Source organism: Sus scrofa, chromosome X (assembly GCF_054392235.1).
Source record: "Sus scrofa isolate SSC_HxYL_T2T_F1_AM1 chromosome X, Sscrofa_HxYL_maternal_Yorkshire_Landrace_v2.0, whole genome shotgun sequence".
NCBI lineage: Eukaryota > Metazoa > Chordata > Mammalia > Artiodactyla > Suidae > Sus > Sus scrofa.
Window position 1 is genome coordinate 68,070,607 of NC_139401.1, and position 23,889 is coordinate 68,094,495.

At 43.6% G+C, this 23,889-nt stretch overlaps 1 protein-coding gene across 1 annotated transcript; it reads left to right on the forward strand.

Annotated features, from left to right (window-relative positions):
- The first annotated feature begins 7,416 nt into the window (after positions 1–7,416).
- Positions 7,417–19,850, forward strand: PIN4 (peptidylprolyl cis/trans isomerase, NIMA-interacting 4). Its single transcript, XM_003135180.5, has 4 exons — positions 7,417–7,504; positions 10,219–10,292; positions 18,148–18,267; positions 18,624–19,850. Exons 1-4 carry the CDS (start codon positions 7,462–7,464, stop codon positions 18,780–18,782), a joined length of 396 nt encoding a protein of 131 aa, XP_003135228.1. The 5' UTR covers positions 7,417–7,461; the 3' UTR covers positions 18,783–19,850.
- The last annotated feature ends 4,039 nt before the right edge of the window (positions 19,851–23,889 follow it).

Here is a 23,889-nt window from a genome sequence, read left to right on the forward strand (position 1 = left end):
TGGAAAACAGTATGGAGGTACCTTAGAAAACTATACATAGAACTACCACATGACCCAGCAACCCCACTCTTGGGCATATATCCAGACAAAACTTTCCTTAAAAAAGACACATGCACCCGCATGTTCATTGCAGCACTATTCACAATAGCCAAGACATGGAATCAACCCAAATGTCCACTGATAGATGATTGGATCAAGAAGATGTGGTATATGTACACAATGGAATATGACTCAGCCATAAAAAAGAACAAAATAATGCCATTTGCATCAACGTGGATGCAACTAGAGATTCTCATACTAAATGAAGTAAGTCAAAAAGAGAAAGACAGGAGTTCCTGTCATGGCTCAGTGGTTAACGAATCCAACTAGGAACCATGAGGTTGCGGGTTCGGTCCCTGCCCTTGCTCAGTGGGTTAACGATCCGGCGTTGCCGTGAGCTGTGGTGTAGGTTGCAGACGCGGCTCGGATCCCGCGTTGCTGTGGCTCTGGCATAGGCCGATTCAACCCCTAGCCTGGGAACCTCCATATGCCGCGGGAGCGGCCCAAGAAATAGCAACAACAACAACAACAGACCAAAAAAAAAAAAAAAAAAAGAGAGAAAGACAAATACTATAGGATAGCACATTCATCTGGAATCTAATATATGGCACAAATGAAACTTTCCACAGAAAAGAAAATCATGGACTTGGAGAATAGACTTGTGGTTGCCAAGGGGAGGGAGTGGGATGGATTGGGCACTTGGGGTTAATAGATGTAGACTATTGCCTTTGGAATGGATAAGCAATGAGATCCTGCTGTGTAGTAGCACTGGGAACTATGTCTAGTCACTTATAATGCAGCACAACAATGGGAGAAAAAATTATGTATACATGTGTGTGTAACTGGGTCACCATGCTGTATAGTAGAAAAAAATTATATTGGGGAAATAATAATTTTTTAAATAAATAAATAAAAGCTTTATTGAAGTATAGTTGATTTACAATGTTGTGATCATTTCTGCTATACAAGAAAGCGATTCATTTATACATATACACACAACCATTCTTTTTCAGATTCTTTTCCCATATAGATTATCACAGAATATTGAGTAGAGTTCCCTGTGCTATACAGCAGGTCCCTCTTCAGCCAACTGATTTTTAACAGAAGTACAAAAGTAATTTAACCAAGGGCAGCTTTTTCAACAAATGACGCTCGAGTGATTTGGACATCTACACACCAAATGGGAAAAAAAAATGGACTTCAATGCTAAACCTCACACCTTCCACAAAAATTAACTCAAATGGATCACAGATTTAACTGTAAAACATAAAACTATAAAACTTTTAGGAGAAAATCTTTGAGACACATAGCTTGATAAAGAGTTCTTAGATATGACACCATAAAAGCATAATCCCTAAAAGAAAAAAAATTAAGGGCTTTTGCTCTGCAAAATCCCTCTTAAAGGGATGAAAAGACAAACTTAGAGACTGAGAGAAAATATTTGCAAACCATGTATCTGACAAAGTACTCATATTCGGAATATATAAAGAGTTCTTAAAACTCAACAGTAGGAGTTCCCGTTGTGGCGCAGAAGAAATGAATCCAACTAGTAACCATAAATTAATCCAACTAGTAACCACGAGGACGCAGGTTCCATCCCTGGCTTCATTAAGTGAGTTAAGGATCTGGTGTTGCAGGAGCTGTGGTGTAGGTCACAGACATGACTCGGATCCCACATTGCTGTGGCTGTGGGGTGGGCTGGCAGCTGTAGCTCCAATTTGACCCCTAGCCTGGGAACCTCCATATGTCACAGGTACAGCCCTAAAAAGACAAAAAACAAAACAAAACAAAACAAAAACAACTCAACAGTAAAAAATAAGAATAATCCAGTCAGAAACTGGATAAAATACATGACACATTTCACTGAGGAGGCTATACAGACAGCATATTAACGCATGAAAAAGATTAAACATCATAAGCCAATAGAGAAATGCAAATTAAAATAACAATGAGGGAGAGTTCCCCTCGTGGCTCAACAGTAACGAACCCGACTAGTATCCATGAGGATACAGGTTTGATCCCTGGCCTCACTCAGTGGGTGACGGATCCGGTGTTGCGGTGAGCTGTGGTATAGGTCGCAGACGCAACTTGGATCTGGTATTACTGTGGCCGTGACACAGGCTGGCAGCTGCAGCTCTGATTCGACCTCTAGGCTGGGAACTCCCATATGCTGCACTTGCGGCCCTTAAAAAACAAAATAAAATCACAATGAGATAACATCTATCCAAATGGCTAAAATTTAAAAAATTGTAATTATACAAAATGCTGGTGACTAGGTGGAGAAACTGGATCACATACATGGTTGGTAACAATGTAAAATGGTACAGCCCACTCTGGAAAAGGGCATGGCAGTTTCTCAGAAAACTAAAATGCAATTACCATACAACTCAGTAATTATACTCCTGGAAATCTTCTTAGAGAAATGAAAACTTGTATTCACACAAAAACTTGTATACAAGTGTTTATAGTCACTTGATTTGTAATAGCCCCAAACTGGAAACAACTCAGATGTTTTTCAATGAGTGAATGGTGACATAAACTACTCTAAGTCATACAAATGGCAGACATAAGCAAAGGGCACACTGGGAGCACAGAGGAGTACCTGGGAGAAGATGGAGAAGAAGGTCAGGGAAGGCTTCCAGGAGGAAGCAACATCTGGCCTGGGTCTTGAAAGGTAAATAAGAGTTAGCTAGATCAAAAATGGGGGAGGAGGGAGTTCCCACTGTGGCTCAGCGGTAACAAAACCGATTAGTACCCATGAGGACACAGGTTCCATCCCTGACCTCGCTCAGCAGGTTAAGGATCTGGCATTGCCACGAGCTGCGGTGTGTGTAGGTCACAGACGTGGCTCGGGTCTGGCATTGCTGTGGCTGTGGCATAGGCCGGCAGCTGCAGCTCTGATTCAACCCCAAGCCTAGGAACTTCCATATGCTGCAGGTGCGACCCTAAAAAGGAACAGGGTGATCCTGAACCTCATTTAAAGGATGGCAAAGCCTGGGGCAGTGTCATCATGCAGAGAGTACCAGCTTGGTTTTGTTTTTCCTTTTTTTCTTTTTTCTTTTTTTTTTTTTTGACACACCCATGGCATGCAGAAGTTCCTGGGCCAGAGATGGAACTGTGACCCAAGCCACAGCAGTGACAATGCTGATTCCTTAACCTGCTGAGCCACCACGGAACTCCCAAAGGGTACCAACTTAGAAGTCGCACAGGCATAAGTTCTGAGCCCAATGTGCCACAGTCCTTAGCTGTGAAAACTTGAACACATTTCTTAACTTCTCTAGGCCTGTTTTTTCAGTTCTAAAATGGTAGTGGTGATTCTCAGCCAAAAAGACTGGTGAAAATTAAAAGAGATCACAAAGAGCAGGTGCCTGGATCATGCCACATATGCCGTTGGTGCTGGTTGTTTTCCATGATCCCAAAGGAACAATGCCTCCAAAAAACAAAAATCCACCTCGCTAAATGCTATAATATTAATGTCCTCTGGAAACTGAAACTTTTGTCTTTTGCTTAGACAATGCTGGACAAACATAGATGGAATCTTCTTCTCTGAAGCCCTTATTTAAAAAAAAATTATGGAGTTCCCATTGTGGCTCAGCTGGTTAAGAACCCGACATAGAGTCTGTGAGGATGTGAGTTTAATCCCTGGCCTTGCTCAGTGGCTTAAGGACCTGGCATTGCTGAAACCTTTGGTGTAGGTGGCAGATGTGGCTCGGATCCAGTGTTGCTGTGGCTGTGGCATAGGCCTGCAGCTGCAGCTTCAATTCGACTCCTAGCCCAGGAACTTCCATATGCTTCAGGTGCAGCCCTAATAAGAAAAAAAGAAAAAATAAACAGTTATTCAAAGTTTCACTATCTTGTGTCAGACTCATTACAACAGTATGAAGAGGGATAGAAAGTTTTTTGGCCACTGACTGTGCTCAGGAGACACATCCATCCCATCAGCAACATCTCTTCACCCATTTGCCTTGATGGCTGTTCTCATCCACCATGTGCTGATTTTTTCCTGGTTCCAGTTTCCAAAGGTGACCTTTTCTTACCCTTGTCCCTAGAATCCAGGGCCCAGAGCTTCCCCTACACTGACCACCTCTGAATGGGGTCGACTAGAGCTCTGTGTTTTGTCCCTTCAAGGACCCCTTTCAGAATAAGCTCTCCAGTGGGAAAGAAATGGCAGCCCTTAGGGTGTGGGGCAGGTGGGGCCAGACAGTGAGTCTGGGGCAAGGTTTGTGAACTTCTGTCCTGGGAAGAAGGGTGCCAGCTTCTCTTCCTGATTTTCCTCATTTAAGAAATGCATGGAAGAATTGCTCTGAGGAGATAATTGACAGAAAATACAACTGGCAACCATCCCTGGCTCTGACTCACTGTGCACACTCCCGCAGTTGTTACCATGGTTTTGAGGCTGAAGTTTTCTCCTCTCTGCCCCCTGCCCACTCTGCTGTTCATTCGTCACTCTGCTCCCACAGACTCCTCCACAATCGGCCTCCACAGACTGGTGCAGGCTTACCCCTGTATAGAAGCCGACTTTTTTGTTGTTTGTTTTACAAATAACACTCATTGCCTTTTTTTTCTTGAATAAAAAAAAGAATACATGCCAGTCCATATAGACAGAATAGAATTTAAACGGAAAAAAAAAAGTTAGCCATAAACTCACATTCCGAAACTAGCACTTATGATGTTTGTAATGCAAACTGCATAGTTTGGCTAGTACATGATTTTATCAGCCTTAAAGTGCTTTTGACCTCGAAACCCCCGGACTGTGCCCATCATTTTCTCCTTTGAACTACCTGTCTTTAGGCACTGCTTTGGGCAAATTCTGCCACTTACACAGGCTCGCTCATTTTTGTTGTTGCCGTTATCTGCTGGAACACACAGAGCTCTCACAATGTTCCTGGCACTAATCATTTGCCAGGTACATCGGCCATTGAATGCTGGCTCTTCAGTGGGGTCTGAACTTTGTTTCATTCCCACTCCAAGACTGCCATAGCTAGTGGTTGTGGGAAAGTGTGTCCCCTACAAAAAATCAGAAGTAAAGGTGTCCCTGGGCCTCCTGACTGTGGATAAACTCAAGAACATGAAGCCATACTGTCACTGTCAATTCGCCTCACCTCCCAGCTGGACTTTGAAAGTCAGTACACAAGTGGGATCCACCTCAGAAGTGGGGTAGTAATGATCCCCTCAGCGCTAGATGTGTTCCCCACAGTTCATCACTACCAATCCAAACAAGGAGTGCCTAAGATGTGTCATGTTCAGAAATGACAGCAGCACAACACGAGGACACTGCTTGTAACATATGAGTTGGGGGAGGCACAGTCTCAGAAACACCTGATCCCCTGGTCTGGGCATGAAGCATCCTAAGTTCCACAAGACTGTATCCAAAAACTAAACTCTTGAGCTGGAAGACCAATACAATCTAGCTGGGACAGCTATCTTGTGGACTGGAGGAAAAGCCTTGACCTTATATTATATACAAATCGGGGGAAAGGGGTTGTGGATAAGGGGGGGGGGGAGTTTCAGGGCACAAATTCAAAATTCATTCACCTTAACACTCCACAAGCTAGTCGTGGTTTTATGTGCTTTACAAATATGAACTTGGAGATCCCTGGAGACCTAGAGCTTAAGGATCTGGCCTTGTCACTGCTGTGGCCTGGGTACAATCCCTGGCCCAGGAACTTTCCCATGCCGTGGGAGCAGCAAAAAAAAAAAAAAAAAAAAAAAAAAAAAAAAAAGTAAAAATATGGAGTTCCCGTCGTGGCTCAGTGGTTAATGAATCCAACTAGGAACCATGAGGTTGCAGGTTCAATCCCTGGCCTAGCTCAGTGGGTTAAGAATCCGGCGTTGCCGTGAGCTGTGGTGTAGGTTGCAGACGCGGCTTGGATCCTGCATTGCTGTGGCTCTGGCGTAGGCTGGTGGCTACAGCTCTAATTAGACCCCTAGCCTGGGAACCTCCACATGCCGCGGGTGCAGCCCTAGAAAAGACAGAAAGACAAAAATAAATAAATAAATAAATAAAAGTAAAAATAAAAAACAAAAACCCAAAACCAAACCAAACAAATATGAACTTGTTGAATACTCTTATCCTTTAAGTAAATATTACTATCAGCAGTTCCATTTTACAGATGATGAAACTGAGCCAAAGAGAAGTCAGGTAACTTCCTCAAGGCCATCTAGGTAGCCAGATGGTGGAGCAGGGATTTGAAGCCAGGTAGTCCAGAATCCACGTTTTTAACTGTATTATGCTTCACTGTGATAGAAATTTTGGAAAATAAGCAGAAACATACACAGGAACTTGTACTAGCACCACTGAGCACACCTTGCTGTAGCCTTCCCGTCTTCCATATGCACATATTATATAGTATACAATATACTTAAAAAGAAAAGAATCATAGGAGTTCCCATCTTGGCTCCGGAGTTAACGAATCTGACAAGCATCCACAAGAATGCAGGTTCAATCCCTGACCTTGCTCAGTGGATTAAGGACCCACTGAACAAGGCCACTTGCCATGAGCTGTGGTAGGTAGGTCGCTGTGGTAGGTAGGTCGCAGATACAGCTCGGATCTTGCGTTGCGGTGGGTTGCTGTGGCGCAGGCCAGGAGCTACAGCTACAATTCGACCCCTAACCTGGGAACCTCCATGTGCCGCGGGGTGCGGCCCTTAAAAAAAAAAATCATATTTTTTAGCTTGGTCTATAACCTTCCTTAAGGCCATTTCTTGTGTCTGTACCCACAGCTTTACACCCATTATTTTTAAAGGGGCCTATCATTTTGTGTTATCGAAACATTATTCATTTAGGCAATGTTCGACATTTAGACTGCTTCCAATTTTTCTCCATGAGAGTTCTGCAAGAGGCAGGGGGGTGATATCCTTTTTTAAAAAACACTTTTTTAACTAAGTCAGCTACAAGCTGCAAAATCAACTTTAAAAACGAAAACCCAAAAGAGACAATCTGCCGCTCGCGTGCAGGATGGGGCAGGACCGAGAAGCAACCGCCGGGTCGCTTCCCGCTTTGCCTTTGTCTGCCCGCCGCGCGAGAATAAGTAGAGCCGGGGCGAGGGACTGCAGAAGCCCGCGGGTACCACTACGCATGCGTGGAAGAGGCGGGCGGGGGAATGAGGGAAGCGGTGCACAAATAAGGTCGAGAGACAGAAGCAGCAAATAGCGCAGAGGCGGGGTTTCCCGTCCCTGCCCAACCTCTAGCTCCGCCCCCCTACCCGGCCCGAGCTTTTTATTGGTCAGATTTGTTTAGCCCCATTGGCCCTAGAGCCAAAGGACCGGGTCTGCCCCAAGATATGCCTGCTTCCTGAGCCGCAGTAAGAATGGCCAATTGCCATGCCGCTTGCAGGCATATGTTTAGGACATACCCGTGGGGCTTGAAGGGGCTTTGTGTGGCAACTAAAGCAACTGAGAGTTCGACGACCAGTTTCGGAGATGCCACCGAAAGGAAAAAGCGCATCGGGAAAAGGGGGGAAAGGTAGAGCAGCCAGAGCAGCTGAGGAGAATGGGGTCGGGTGAAGAGCGAGGGAGCAGACTGGGGATTCCCGGGATCTGGGACGGAGGCAGCGGGTGGCTAGTGACTAGAGCACTGACCAGGAAGTGATATAGTGAGAATTATAGTGATAATTGTTGGAAGCAGTGTGGACTTCTCAGGAAAATTTTTATTTAAAAGCATGGGGGAGTTACCTTGTGGCTCGGCGGGTTAAGAATCAGGAGTTGTCACTACAGCGGCTCGGGTCGCTGCTGTGGCACGTGTTCGATCCTTGGCCTCAGAACTTGCGAATGCCGCGGGGGTGGGGGGCAAAAAATGGGGATTAGATGGTACATAGAAGAGGATTACGAGAAAGTTTGAAATTTTGATTTTGTTTGTTTCTTCACAATGGGCAAAACTTGGGAATGAGGCTGACAGATCCAGTAGGGTTTGAGAGGGAAAGGTACAGAGGCGTGAGACTTAGGAGAAAAACGGTGGATCAGTTATTCTTGGAATAGGAGAGGGTCACAATATGCTTGAGGTCACAGGGAAAGAGATGAAGATGGATGTGATTGTGAAAATTGGAGCCAGAGAGGAGGAGGGGTGGAGTTTCTAGGAGATCAGGTTTAATGACCTCAATATTTTAATAAAGTGGAAGGTAGGGGTAGTTTTTAAGACTCAGGAGGCAGGGACGGAGTAGGGGTCTTGAAGAGAGTGGTAAAGGTTTGAAATTGTCGTTGGGATCATGGGAGAGGGGATGAAACATTAATAAAAGTGTCGCCTTCAGGGCTGAGAGCCTGAATAAGACTGAAGGCCATGACTTTGTAGAGGACATAGCACAGTCATGATTTACTGAGTACCATATAACTGACACAATACAGGACTGAAAAGAGCTAGGTTGTAGCCTTGAGCCAAAGTTAAGATTTTGTTGGACAATGATAACAGAAGAAGAGCAATGTAAGGGAATTACAAGTACCAGTGGAAACGCAGTTCAGATGATCAAGCATGGGATCCAGAGTGGGAAGGGAAGGAGAAGTCTGTTAGTCTAGGGGAACATAGCAGGATAAAGGGATTGAGTGGGAGAGTGGTTTTTGTGGAATTAAAGGGCCTGCGTTGTGGGAATGAGGCATGAGAAAGCTTGGAAGGACAGGAAATTGAGCCAAAGACTGAACCACTAGTTCTGAGTGGCACAGTTCCATCGTGTGCCCCTGGGAACAGGCAGCTTGGAGTAGAAGGCATGGACATTTGGGATGGAGCTCCAGAAGTGCGAGGTTAGGCTGTTGGATGATTCCTCTGCATAGGTGGTAAGGTCATCTAAACTCATGGCAGGAGTGAGGGTGGAATGGAAGCTTGAAGTTGGTGCCAGAGTCCTCAGTCAGAGCCAGTGAGCTGGCCGTCAGAAGATGATAGCATCGAGTAGGGGAGAGGATGGGATAACTGGAAGGCATTATTGTTCTAGTGTCAGTGTACAGCAGACTCACTTAAGAATTTGATGTAATAAAACTCCTGTGGCCGTAACATTCTCCTAGCCATTTGGTGGTCAGAATTTTGGGTTTTCAGTTTGGTTGAACATTTATTGAACAACTGTTGTATGCTAGGCAGTGGAGATCCAAGACAAGTAAGATGGAGAGTCCTGAATAAAACTTTTCAATGGCTCCCTATTACTCCTAGGATCAATTCCAATTTCCTTAATGGGGCCCAAAGACCCGCATACCCTAACCCCCAGCCACCTCCCCTGGGCTCATCTCACCCACTCCCACCTCAGATTTGGCTTCATCCATAGTCTTCTACACATACTGCACTGTTCCCCCACCCTGAAGCGTCTCCCCGCCTTTGTTCTTTCTTTGCCTGGTCAGCTCCTACTCATCCAAGAAAACTTCCCTGACTGGCTAAAATATCCCTCTTTGCTTCCACAGCCACCTGTCTGTAGAGCATACCTCATTCTCCTGAAGAGATCTGCTTTGCATAACTTTATATAACCATCTTTCCCAGTAGTATATGAGCTCCCTGAGCAAGGGAGCTTGTTCATCTTTATGTCTTTGCCTGGAACTTAGTTACTTAGGAAATGTTTATTGAACTGAACACTTAATCCAACAATAGTTCTTAGGAACATCAGCCTCCAACAGTAAGTATGCTGCCATCAGTGCAGAAGTTGACATAGTAGCAAAATGACACAGTAGTAAAATGTAAAATGCTGCCAGTGGTTGTTAATCTGAATATCAGTAACTTTTCTTTGGAAGGTATCAATAGGCAATGTAGTAGACTCCAAGAGTCTGGACATGAATGTATTGTTTATCCAAATCTGGATGGTGGGAAATTTGATCTTTAAAATACATTCTTGGAGATTCTACTTATTGGAATTGTGAGTACTCAAATACATGGTTGCAGTGCTTATTAGAAATCTCCCAAGAGCTCAGTGGTTTGCCCTTAGAGGGCAGGATTTCAAAGTGGATGCAAGGAATCCAGGCTGGGCTTTAGGTGCTCCCATTCAACTACAGCACACTTACTTGTGTATCCATTTTCTGTGAAGGGTTTATGTAGGGCACAAATTTCCTGTTTGAAGAGAGGTGAATCATAGATTAATTTAGCTTCATGAAGTAAAGTGTCTACTGAGTTCCCTTTTGAAGCTTAGTGCTATGGTGGAAGTATCAACTCCTGTTATGTTGAACTTCTCTGTAAATAACAAGTTTAAATGAGTACCTGTCATCTCTTCTCTAAAGGAAAAGTAGCCTCTGGGAGTGACAGTGCTGACAAAAAGCCTCAGGGCCCCAAAGGTGGTGGCAATGCAGTAAAGGTGAGTCACTTGTTCTTTTTTTTCATGTTAAATACAAATAACATATATACCTGGTTATTTTGGTACACATAAAAGGAAAAGGCAGTTTACTTATTCTAAGAGGCTAGCCTAATACTGATGTAAGATCAAGATAACACAAAAATGGAAAATATAGATCACTCCCACTTATGAAAAGTAATTCCTTTTATGGATATATGTATATGTATAGCTGATTTGCCTTGCCATACCTGAAACTAACACAACTTTGTAAGTCAGCTATACTCTAATAATATTTGTCATAAGACTGGGTCACCTTGCTGTACAGTAGAAAATTGACAGAACACTGTAAACCAGCTATAATGGAAAAAATAAAAATCATTTAAAATTAAAAAAGAAGACCATAGAGAAACTAATGAAAAAGGAAAAAAAAAGGAAAACTCAATGAATCAACCAGAGAAAGAAGACACATTAAATGTAGGGCAAGTGATTTAAATAATGTTCAGTTTTTCATCAGATGCAGTGTAAGCCATGAGATAATGGAACAGCATCTTTAAAGTTCTGAAAGATAGGTCTGTCAACCTAGAATTAATACCCCACAAAAGATATTTTTCAAAAAAGAACCTGAAATGAAGATTTTTTTTTAAATTTAAAAAAAGCCTTTTTGTTTGTTTGTTTTTACAAATTATTACATTTGGAGTGGATAAGCAATGAGGTCCTGCTATATAGCACAGAGAACTATATCCAATCACTTGTGGTGGAACATGATGGAGGATAATGTGAAAAAAATAATGTATATATTTGTATAACTGGGTTACTTTGCTGAACAGAGAAATTGACAGAACATTGTAAATCAACTATAATAAAAAATTTTTAAAAGCAAAAAAAATTTTTAATAATTCCTTTTAAATATTTTCTCAAATGTTTTCTCAGACATCCAGAATTTCTTCAAAATCTAGTATTTTTTCTTAAAATGTATTAAATTAGATCTTCCCAAGAAAGCAAATGAATCATTTCTCAGGATGAAATAATATTTGCTAAAACCAAGAGCTGAGATAAACAAGCAAAGGCAGGAGTTCCCATCCTGGCTCAGCATTAAGGAACCTGACTAGTATTCATGAGGACATGGGTTCAATCCGTGGCCTTACTCAGTGGGTTAAGGATCTGGCAATTTCCTGAGCTGTGGCATAGGTCGCAGATGCAGCTCGGAACTGGTGTTGTGGCTTAGGCCAGCAGCTGCAGCTCCAATTTGACTCCTAGCCTGGGAACTTCCGTATATCTCAGGTGTGGCCCTAAAACAAACAAACAGAAACAAGCAAAGGCACAGTTCTCATTAGATAGCTTCTCCCCTGGTGAGCTACAAGCCAGAGCCCTGATCATGAAAATGAGGGTGGGAGACTATTGCAAGTAATTACTTGAAGTACTTAACCTAGTGCCAGAATAGTGTCTGCCCCAGGAAAATCTAATCTGAAAACAGAATTATACCACATAGTGCTACATAACAAGGCATTTTCCATGTTTTAGTATGGACTTCCATACTTTGATTCATTCATTCAATAAGGATATAGTGACATCTGCCCTGTGTCAAGCAGTGTACTAAATTCTGGGTATTTAAAAAAAGCAGATAAAAGATGGTCCCTGTTATCAAAGTCTAGTTGGGAGCAGTTAGGTAAAGAGAGAAATTTCATTGCTGTATGGTAAGTGCTGTTGTGGAATTGCATTATATAAATGCAACTATACACATGCAACCAAAAAAAAGGGGGGGGGAGAGAAAATACATAGTGTGGGCCATTCTGCCTACTTTTCTACTCAGTGAACCCAGAGAAAGAGCAAGTGAGATAGGAGATGTGAATTTGCTTTTCCATAGTCGATCTCCATTGTCATAGGAACATCCAACCATGAGAACTGGGATTCTGGCATCCAAAGATAATTTTCATAAAACATGGTGTCTGAAAATAAGCCAGCTCTTTGGTCCTGGTGTCCAGCTGAGGAAATGGTCATTGTTACAACACAGGCCACGGAGACAGGCCTTGTTGGGCTTAATGAGGGCTGACGTGTTGGTCTCCAGTACAGCATCTTCATAAGGGATGTTGCAGGGGAATTTGGGCTGTGATGTTTTCACCTTATGTGCTGACCTTCACAAGCACCTAACCTAAGGGACCGCTCCACTGCATATGGCTGTGGCATAGGCCAGCGGCTACAGCTCTGATTCGACCCCTAGCTTGGGAACTTGGATGTGCTGTGGGTGCGGCCCTATAAAGCAAAAAAAAAAAAAAAAAAAAAAAAATGATGTATATGAATGGAATGATACCGTATGTAACCTTTGGGGATTGGTTTTTTTCATTCAGCATAACTCTGGAGATTTCATTCTGGTTGTTGCATGTATCCTTAGTCTGTTCCTTTGTAGTGCAGAGTAGCATCCCACAGAGGGGAGGTGTGTTGAACTGTTCTCCTGCCAGAGGACAGCTGGGCTGTTGCCAGTGTTTGCAAAGGCCCCAGTAGGGGAGGGATCCCAAACCCTCCAGTGTTCTAGGATCTAGGCTCCTTCAACCTCCTGCTTTAGACCCCATTCCTGAACCCACCCCCGCCCTTTGTCACTGAGCTGCTCAGATTCTGAAACTCACCTGCTGACCACAGCTTCCCTCCTTTCCCTTACTTCCCACCTCCCCCAGTCCTGTTCTATTCTTCTCCGCACATAGATCTCCAGGCCCTCAAGCCCACCCAGTTTTCCCCACCTTTTCCCAGGCTATGTGTCTGCTCTCCAAGCCCTGGATGTCCTTTAGGCTGGAAATTAGATGAAAGGGTGTGACTACTGGATCAAGGAGCCTTGACTCCTTTTCCTTTTGGTCATCTGTTGCACCCACCTGCCAGACTACAACTCAGGCTCAGTCTGATGGTCAACTTTGTTTACACTCAGACCCAGAACTGCTGGGCTCTGCTGGAGAGTCACACCACCCAGGGATCTGGGCCACTGATAACTGGTCTCTAACCTGAGCTAAGCCCTCAGTCCTTTGCCACTCGCCTCAAGCCATCTACCACCCTGCTCCTGTCAGCCAGCAGACAGTTTCACCCAGTGATTCTTAGAGTACATCCTAGAGTACAAGTTCACCTGGAGAGCTTCTAAAACTCTCAGTGCCTGAGGACCCACCCCAGACCAGCTGCCTCAGAATCTCTGGGGTGGGGGCGATGGGGACCAGACTTTGATATATTTTTGGAAGCTCTGGGGGTGATTCTGACATGTGCCAGGGTTGAGACCCACTGATCCAATTTCACAGGGTTGGTGTGAGGATTCCATGAGGTCATCCCTGTAAAGCGCTTGGCACAATACCTAGAGTATGAAGTACTCAGTAACTTAAATATTGTTCTAATTGTCACAAGAAAATGGAAACCAGACCTGTTGTCAGGAACTCCTTGACTTTCCAGCCCCTCAGCAAAGTTATCTTCACTCACCCCTCCCTTCTCTCTCTTCTCACCTTTCTTCCTTTAAGACTAATTTTTTCATCAGTGTTTGGAATGTCAGCCCTTGCTTCTTCATTTATCTCTGCCTCTTTACTCTGTCTTCGGCCATTTTTTACTGCATCTTTCCCTTCATTCTGAAAATATATCCAGGGATCTTTAAAATATATCCATGCCCTAACCCTCTTTCCATCTGAACAGAACCCTTTCTTCTCCTTTTCAAACTCAGTTGGGAGAACCCCATCCACATCACCTTCCCACTTCCTGTTACTTCCTCAGTCAGCTGCTGCAGTATGGCTTCTGCACTTACTATTCTGAAGTGGCTTTTGCTTAGGACCTTGATCAGTCATTGTTCTTATTTATGGCTGAATAGTATTCTATTGTATATATGTAACACATCTTAATCCCTTCATCTGTTTATGGACATTTAGGTTGTTTCCATGTCTTGGTTGTTGGGAATAGTGCTGCTGTGAACATAGGGGTGCATGTATCTTTTTGAGTGAAAGTTTTGTCTGGATATATGTCCAGGAATGGGATTGCTGGGTCATATGGTATTCTTTTTGTAGTTTTCTGAGGAACCTCCATGTTTCCATAGTGGTTTTACCAATTTTCATTCTCACCAATAGTGTAGGAGGGTTCCCTTTTCTCCACACCCTCTCAAGTATTTGTTATTTGTAGACTTAGAGACTTTTTCTTTTTTGGCTGCCCCATGGCATATGGAGTTCCTGGGCCAGGGATCAGATCTGAGCCACATTTGCGACATACACTACAGTTGCCGCAACACTGGATCTTTTTTTTTTTTTTTTTTTTTTTTTTTTGTCTTTTTGCTATTTCTTTAGGCCACTCCCATGGCATATGGAGGTTCCCAGGCTAGGGTCTAATGGGAGCTGTAGCCGCCAGCCTACGCCAGAGCCACAGCAACGTGGGATCCGAGCTGCATCTGTGACCTACACCACAGCTCACGGCAACGCCAGATCCTTAACCCACTGAGCAAGGGCAGGGACCGAACCCGCAACCTCATGGTTCCTAGTCGGATTTGTTAACCACTGCGCCACGACAGGAACTCCGCAACACTGGATCTTTAACCCACTGTGCTGGCCTGGGGACCAAACTTGCATCCCAAGCTCCAGAGACACCACAGCAGGAACTCCTGTAGACTTATTAATGATGGCCATTCTGACCAATGTGAGGTAGTACCTTATTGTAGTTTTGACTTGGATTCTCTAAGAGTTTGCAGTAACACAGATGCAACTAGAGATTATCATCTTAAATAAATCAGAAAGAGAAAGACAAAATACCATATGATATCACGTATACGTGGAATCTGAAATATGGCACAAATGAACTTATCTACATAACAGAAACAGACTCACAGACAGACATAGAGATCAGACTTGTGGGTGCCAAGTGGGAGGGAATGGGATGGACAGGGAGTTTAGGGTTGGGAGATACAGACTTGCATTTGGAGTGGATAAGCAATGAGGTCCTGCAGTGTAGCACAGGGAACTATATCCAGTCTCTTGGGATAGAACATGATGGAAGATAATGAGAAAAAGAATGTATATATATGTATGGGCACAACATTGTAAATCAACTATACTTTAATAAAAAATAAAATTTGGGGAGTTTTCATCATGACTCAGTGGAAACGAATCTGACTAGTGTCTATGAGCACACAGGTTCGATCCCTGGTCTTGCTCAGTGGGTCAGGGATCCAGTGTTGCTGTGAGCTGGTGTAGGTCACAGACAAGACTCGGATTCTGAGTTGCTGTGGCTGTGGTGTAGGCTGGCAGCTGCAGCTCTGATTTAACCCCTAGCCTGGGAAATTCCATATGCCACAGGTGCAGCCGTAAAAAAAAAAGCAAAAAAAAAATAATTTTTAAACATGGGAGCCAATTAAGTCTTAAAATGACCTGAAAAATTTAGTTTGATTTAATTGATAAATAATTTGGAAGTACAATAGAAAATAAATTATGGAGCACTTTTGAAAGGGAAGAAAATCATCACTAAGTTGATTGTACTCCTAACTTGATCACTCTGCAGCATTTAATCCTGTTGACCATTTCCTCCTTGAAACTTTCTCTTGCCTTGGTTTCTGTTAGCACGCCTTTCTCTCTACCTGTCTGGCTCTTCCTTTTTATTATGCTGGTTGAGCTTCCTTCTTTGCTCATTGCTTAAACATTGATATTCTCCAAGGATGTCTTTAGCCTACTTTCCTCCTCTTCGAGTCCTATGTAGGCTCCCTGGGTGATCCATCACCTCCCAGAGTGTCAGCTGCCACCTCCATGCTCATCACTCCCACATTCTATCTAGAGGAATTGGCTCTCTTCTGAGATGCCAGGCTCATGCAGGTGCCAGTTGGTTGGTCACACTTGCAAACCCCACAGGTACGACAGACTCATTATGTCTAACCCGTCAGTCTATACCAGAAGACGTGTTTATTCATTTATAAAGCGGTTGATGGGATCCCCTTTCTGTGACCTTGAATGCTCTGTGTACTTTGCCAAACATCAAACCAGAAGGTTGCTTTATGAGTGTGACAGCAGAAAGAGGGAGGCAGTCAAGAAGCTGTTTTAGCCAGGCCGAGATGAGGTCTGAGGAACCATCCTTGTCCCCCAACATGTGTCTCCCTAGTGTCCAGATTGTTTGTCTCCCCTGGACAGTGCTGGACGTATTTTTTTTTTTTTTTTTTTTTTTTTTTTTTTTTGCTTTTCAGGGCCTCACCCAAGCATATGGAGGTTCCCAGGCTAGGGGTCTAATTGGAACTGTAGCTGCTGGCCACAGCCACAGCCATGTCAGATCTGAGCCTCGTCTGCGACCTACACCACACAGCTCACAGCAACGCTGGATCCTTAACCCACTGAGCGAGGCCAGGGTTCGAACCTGCAACTTCATGGTTCCTAGACAGATTTGTTTCCACTGCACTATGACAGGAGCTCCTGCTGGACATATTCTATAGAAGTTTGCCTCTCTGAGCCTTGCTCTTTGACACATTCTTACCTTTGCTGTGTCTGTATCTCCTGTGCGGCTCCTCTAGTCAGGAAGTTACTCCTGTGGGCCCAGGCTCCTCTTGCCACCAGTTTCAGTAGTTGAATCCTAAAGACAACCTTGGTTTGTTTGTCTCTAAATTTATGAAAGGGAGACACCTTAAGCCCCCATCCTAATGTGTCACCTATAATGAAACATGAACAATAGATTCATTTGGAATGAGAAATGGGAAATCTTCCAAAATAGATATCTTAACAAGATCATTTTTAAGGGTATAGTGACTTTTTAAACATGTTCCATTTGAATACGTCTCTAGGGTTGAGTATTCTTAATCTTCAACATATGATTTTTTTTTCAAAGTGAAATTGTGAGGAAGCTTTATACATTGGGCCTCTTTTGGTAAAAAGTATTTCCTGGTGGTTTTTTCTTTTTTTTTTCATATCATCCCTACTCTGATGAAATAATGTAGCTAATTTTTATTGAATGCTAGCTGCATTATCTCAATATATACAGTCCTGTGAGAACACATAGGTACTGGTTATTATCTCAGTTTGCAAATGGGAAAACATTTAGAGGTTTAAAAACATTCCTAAAGAGCTCCCACTGCGGCTCAGTGGAAACGAATCCGACTAGTATCCATGAGGATATGGGTTCAATCCCTGGCTTTGCTTAATAGGTTAGGAATCTGGCGTTGCCATGAACTGTGGTGTAGGTTGCAGACGTGGCTCAGATCTGGCGTGGCTGTGGCTGTGGTGTAGGCTCAACCCCTAGCCTAGGAACCTCCATATGCCGAGGGGGCAGCCCTAAAAAGAAAAAAAAAAAATGCCTAAGATCATACAAGAGAGTTGGGATTTGCCTCCAGGAGGACCTAAGCCCTCAACAATTATCATGTTTCCTCTTCCTGTTACTGTTGAGGTACTTGGTAAAAGATGGGAGCTTCCCACATCCAGGTGCCCATTTTTCATCTAAATCTGGCATCTGAGATAATGTCTTGATAAGCGAAGTAGGTTTGTGGCCAGCACCCAACTGGGAAGATTTCCAGGATTTTCCATTGCTGTGAGTGAATGTGTGTTTTCCTTTTTTTGCCTTTTAGGGCCGCACTTGCAGCATATTGAGGTTCCCAGGCTAGAGGTCCAATCGGAGCTGTAGCTGCTGGCCTACTCCACAGACACAGCAACACAGGATCCGAGCCACAGCGACCTACACCACAGCTCACAGCTCACAGCAATGCCTGATCCTTTAACCTACTGAGCAAGGCCAGGGATTGAACCTGCATCTTCATGGATACTAGTCAGATTCATTAACCGCTGAGCCACGACGGGAACTCCTGAATGTGTGTTTTCATTAATGGGGTGATCCTGACATGACTGCTGTACTGTGAGTAAAAGAATCACTTGGGTCTCCAAGTATTACATGAACATGTTTTTTCTCATAGGTCAGACACATTCTGTGTGAAAAACATGGAAAAATCTTGGAAGCCATGGAAAAGCTAAAGTCTGGAATGAAATTCAATGAAGTGGCTGCACAATATAGTGAAGATAAAGCCAGGCAAGGGGTATGGTGCTCTTATCACTTAAAATGTCTCCCATGGAGGACCCAGAGCAGTAGGGATTATTTCTGTGTTCTGCCCTATCTTTAGCCATATCTTGGTTTAAAGATCTTAAAAGCAGAAATGTCCAACTTGTGTCTAAACCTAGTCATGACCAAACTTGCACAGCTGACAGACACCCAGCAACACTGAGTGCTTGTGTTTTCAGCCCAGGGTTGGACCTCTTCCACCTGTTTGTCCTCATCAAGCCTACTTCTTTCCAACATAGGAACCTTAGCATTCATATTGGGAGATTCTCCAGCTACAGTAGAACTGTTCCTCTTCGGGGCCACATGACATCATATATCTTTTGGGTTTTTCAGGGCGACTTGGGTTGGATGACCAGAGGGTCCATGGTGGGACCATTTCAAGAAGCAGCATTCGCCTTGCCTATAAGTGTGCTGGATAAGCCTGTGTTTACAGACCCTCCAGTTAAGACAAAATTTGGGTATCATATTATAATGGTTGAAGGGAGAAAATAAAATTGTATGAAAGACTGCATGTGTTTTATACATTGTTGTTTCCTTCAAAAGGTGTTGAATTAATCCTTGTATTTTATGAACTCTGTCATTGTGGGTTTGTGGGTACAAAATCAGGTGGGTAAAGACTGGTGTGCACTGTGGTATTTAGTCGATAGTTCTCCAAGATAAGTCAGGCAGACTCCTTTTAACCTGTAGTCCCTTTCCTCCCAGAACTACTTTATCTGATTCTCAGGATATCCCATAAGTTAGAGACCATCTCTAGAGGAGCCACATATCAGCTCACACAATTCAACATTGAACTGGACATTGAATAGATGGATTAGCATATGAAAACCATAAAATAAGTTCCTAGACAGCTTATTTATAAGCTAGCCAACACTGACCTGCCAAGACAATTATTAGCACCACTATCATTACATAGTACATGGCACACAATGGCCATTCAGCATTAACTCCTTTCTTTTTAAATAAATGTTTATTGGAAGAAAAAAGGCACTCAGTTCTTCCACTGTACTACACTCAGCAGCAGCCATTCACCAAGTGCTGGTTAAAGGGAGAAATGTCAGCATGAAAACATTCCCTTGGAGTTCCATGGTAGCTCAGCAGGTTAAGGATCTGGCATTGTCACAGCAGTGGCCCAGATAGCTGCTGTGGTGTGGGTTTGATCCCTGGCCCAGGAACTTCCACATGCTGCCAGCGTGGCAAAAACACCCCAAAACAAAGACAAAACATTCCCTCATCCTCAAATGTATGGGTTGTGTTATGACAGTCCCTTTCAGGCCAATGTTCTGTTTATCTGTGTTTTTAAATTTATAAAGACACATTTATGACGCAGAAAAAACTAAAGAAAGGAAGAGATAAAGGAAATTTGGGATTGATGAAAATGTTCTCTATTTTGATTGTAATGATGGTAACATTTGTTAAAACTCAAAGCTGTACACTTGAGATGGATGCATTTATTACATGTAAATTATACCTCAATAAGTCTGATTTTTAAAATTTCCCAAAAAAGTATAAAGAATACTATAAATACTATACTGCTGCAAAAATAAAACTTTTCCAACACAACTGGGTCTTAACAGCGATTCTTTTAACACACTGTTCTCTCTCAGCTGCATTTGACATGTTCACATAGTGGCAACTTCACTTTAGAGTTAAGTTTCCCGTTTTAGAAAAGTTTCTGAGTGCTCCAGCAGGCTATGCCTCCATGAGATTTTTCCCACTGCTCAGACTAGAGGCTGCCCCATTCCCTGGGATACATAGATAGGGCAATGTGATACAGAGAGATAATTAAAATAGCAGGTTTTAGATGAAACTGCTTCAAAAACCACATTCACAACAATGTCTCTCTTGGAATTCCTACCATGGCACAATGGGTTAAGAATCCTACTGCAGAGTTCCCATTGTGGCTCAGTAGTAACAAACCCAACTAGTATCCGTGAGGATGCAGGTTTGATCCCTGGCCCCACTCAGTGAGTTAAGGATCTGGTGTTGCCATGGGCTGTGGTGTAGGTCACAGACATGGCTTGGATCTAGCGTGGCTGTGGCTGTGGCTGTGGTATAGGCTGGCAGCTGCATCCCCAATTCGATCCCTAGCCTGGGAACTTCCATATGCCACAAGACGCAGCCCTAAAAAGAAAAAAAAAGAATCGGACTGCAACAGTCATTGTGGAGATGCGGGTTCATCCTTGGCCCAGCAGAGTGGGTTAAAGGATCCAGCATTACAACAGTTGCTGTGTAGGTCACAGTTGTGGCTTTGCTTCTGTCCCTGGCCTGGGAACTTCCATAAGCTACAAGTGTGACCATTAAAAAAAAAAAAATTGGGGAGTTCCCGTCGTGGCGCAGTGGTTAACGAATCCGACTAGGAACCATGAGGTTGCGGTTTTGATCCCTGCCCTTGCTCAGTGGGTTAACGATCCGGCGTTGCTGTGGCTGTGGTGTAGGCTGGCAGCTACAGCTCCCATTAGACCCTAGCCTGGGAACCTCCATATGCCGCGGGAGCGGCCCAAGAAACGGCAAAAAGACAAAAAAAAAAAAAAATTTGAAGTCTCTAAATAAGGGCTATAAAATCTGAAAACCTTGAAGGAAATTTTGAAAAGAATGTTGATTTTATTTTTTTTTCTTATGGCCACACCTGTGGCATATGGAAGTTCCCAGGCTAGGGGTTAAGTCGGAGCTGCAGCTGCTGGCCTACACCACAGCCACAGCAAAGTGGGATCCAAGCCTCATCTGTGACCTATACCATAGCTCACCGCAACGCCGAATCCTTTAACCCACTGAGAGACCAGGGATGGAAACTGCATCCTCATGGATACTGGTCGGGTTCATTACCGCTGAGCCACAATGGGAACTCCAGAATGTTAAAATACAGAGGATTACAAAGGACAACAATATAGGATCACAAAGGACAACAATTACAGTGAAAAGTTTTTAAATTGTTTTACATATGCCTCTTTATTAACATATTAAGTGAGAGCTAGTGGTGGTAGGTCTAAAAACCTCCATGCTTTTGTGGTGATGAATACCAGTGGTATTTTGAAACAGCTGCAATAACTATGGAATCTCTGATTTCTATTAGTGACAAAGTCGCAGGTGCTGCTAGTACTTCTGCAATGTGTTGCCTATATTCATAATGAAAGGAAACATTAAATTCCAGACACAGCACTGGGGGGGTGGTATAACTTTTTCCAGCCAAATTCAGACATCTGAATTCTTCAGTTTGAAAATCCCTGCCTTACTGTTGAATATTTTACCATGTGCATGTATTTCCCCCCACCTCCCCCGCCACAATTGTCATTATACACTCAAAAAGCATTTTTTTTTCAGTGAGAAATACACCTAGGACTTCAGCACCACTCTTCAGATAAAATGGATACAGCCCCCAAAGCCTCCTGGCAGACAAATAAATTATGGGAGGGCCTTTTTTTTTCACGCTGGGGAGAGGAATTTACTAGCTGAATTTCCACAAACATTTGTATGCTTGATTGAAGGGATCGAAAAAGACGTAGGGCACAGCCCAGTTACGCGCCTACATGACGACAGCTATTCATTGCACGCAGTGAAATGGTGAGCTAGAGTTAGATGTAGACTGACACGCTGAATCACACAGTGTTATTATCACTGGGATTTTTTTTCAATAATGATATATATTCAATCACATTACCCTTCCTAAAATTAGTACAGTCAGCCCTCTATCCATGGTTCTGCATTCACAGATTCAACTAATGACAGAGCAAAAATATTTTAATTCCAGAAAGTTCCAAAAAGCGAAACTTGAATTTGCCATTCACTGGCAGTTATTTACATAGCATGCACAGTGTATTTACAACTATTTACAATTATGTTGTATTAGGTATTATAAGTAAATCTAGAGATGATTTAAAAGACATGTGAGACTCTGTAGGTTATATGTAAATCACCATTTTATATGAGGGACTTGGGCATCTGTGGACTTGGGTACCTGCAGGGGTCCTGGAAGCAGTACCACCAGGATACCAAGCAGTGACTGTAGTAATTTCTTTTGGTAAAAGCAATTTTGTACTATCAATAAATAACCTATTATTTAAAATTCAGCTCATCTCTTTCAAGCTTTTATATGTGTATGTGATATAATAAACATATCTAGTCTTCATCCCTGGTTATGGGCACCCAGCTCTTTAAGAATCTCCAGGGAGTTCCCGTCGTGGCGAAGTGGTTAACGAATCCGACTAGGAACCATGAGGTTGCGGGTTCGGTCCCTGCCCTTGCTCAGCGGGTTAACGATCCGGCGTTGCGGTGAGCTGTGGTGTAGGTTGCAGACGCAGCTCGGATCCCGCGTTGCTGTGGCTCTGGCGTAGGCCGGTGGCTACAGCTCCGATTGGACCCCTAGCCTGGGAACCTCCATATGCCACGGGAGCGGCCCAAGAAATAGCAACAACAACAACAACAACAACAACAACAAAAAGACAAAAAAAAAAAAAAAAAAAAGAATCTCCAGAGTGTGGGAGTTCCCGTCGTGGCGCAGTGGTTAACGAATCCGACTAGGAATCATGAGGTTGCAGGTTCGGTCCCTGCCCTTGCTCAGTGGGTTAACGATCTGGCGTTGCTGTGAGCTGTGGTGTAGGTTGCAGACGCGGCTCGGATCCCGAGTTGCTGTGGCTCTGGCGTAGGCCGGTGGCTACAGCTCCGATTGGACCCCTAGCCTGGGAACCTCCATGTGCCACGGGAGCGGCCCAAGAAATACCAAAAAAAAAAGAATCTCCAGAGTGATTGAGTCTTTTATATGTTAATGCAATAACTGGGGGTGGGTGCTGGTCTTTTGAGAGACTCAGAGGGTTGGAACTCTTGACCCCACCCCCTGGCCTCTAGAGGGAGAGGGGCTGGAGATGGATTTAAACAATCATGCCTACAGTGAAACCTCCCTTAAAAATCCAAAACAACAGGGTTTGGAGAGCTTCAGCCAGTGAACACAGGGAAACCACACACACACACCCTCCCACACCTTGCCCCACACAAATCTTCCATTTGGCTGTTCCTGAGTTGTATTTATAAAAACTGGTAAGGGAGTTCTCTTGCGGCACAGCAGGTTAAAGATCTGGCTTTGTCACTGCAGTGGCTTGGGCTGCTGCTGTAGCACTGTTTTGATTCTTGGTCCGGGAACTTCCACATGCCAGGGGCTTGATAAAAACAAAACAAAACAAAACAAACAAAAAACCCCACAAAACCCTGGTAATAAGTTTTCCTAAGTTCTATGAGCCAGTCTAGAAAATTACTGAACCTTAAGAGGGCTCATGGGCGCCCTCAATTTCGTAGCCCACAAGCTGGACAGAAGTGTGGATAATGTGGGGACCTAATACAAACAAGTGACATCTGATGTGAGGACAGTCTTATGGGAGTGAGCCCTTAAACCCGTGTGCAGTCCAATCCTAAGCCAGGGAGGATCAGAATTGAATTGAATTGTAGGACACCCAGTTGGTGTCTGTCGAGAACTGGAGAACTGCTTGGTGTGGAAAACCCCCACATTTGGTGTCAGAAGCGCTGTGAATAAAAACAGCTTGGTTATTATAATGGCTTTTCACAAAGTAACACATAGTTAAAAATCCATTCCACCTCTTACTGTGTGATCTTG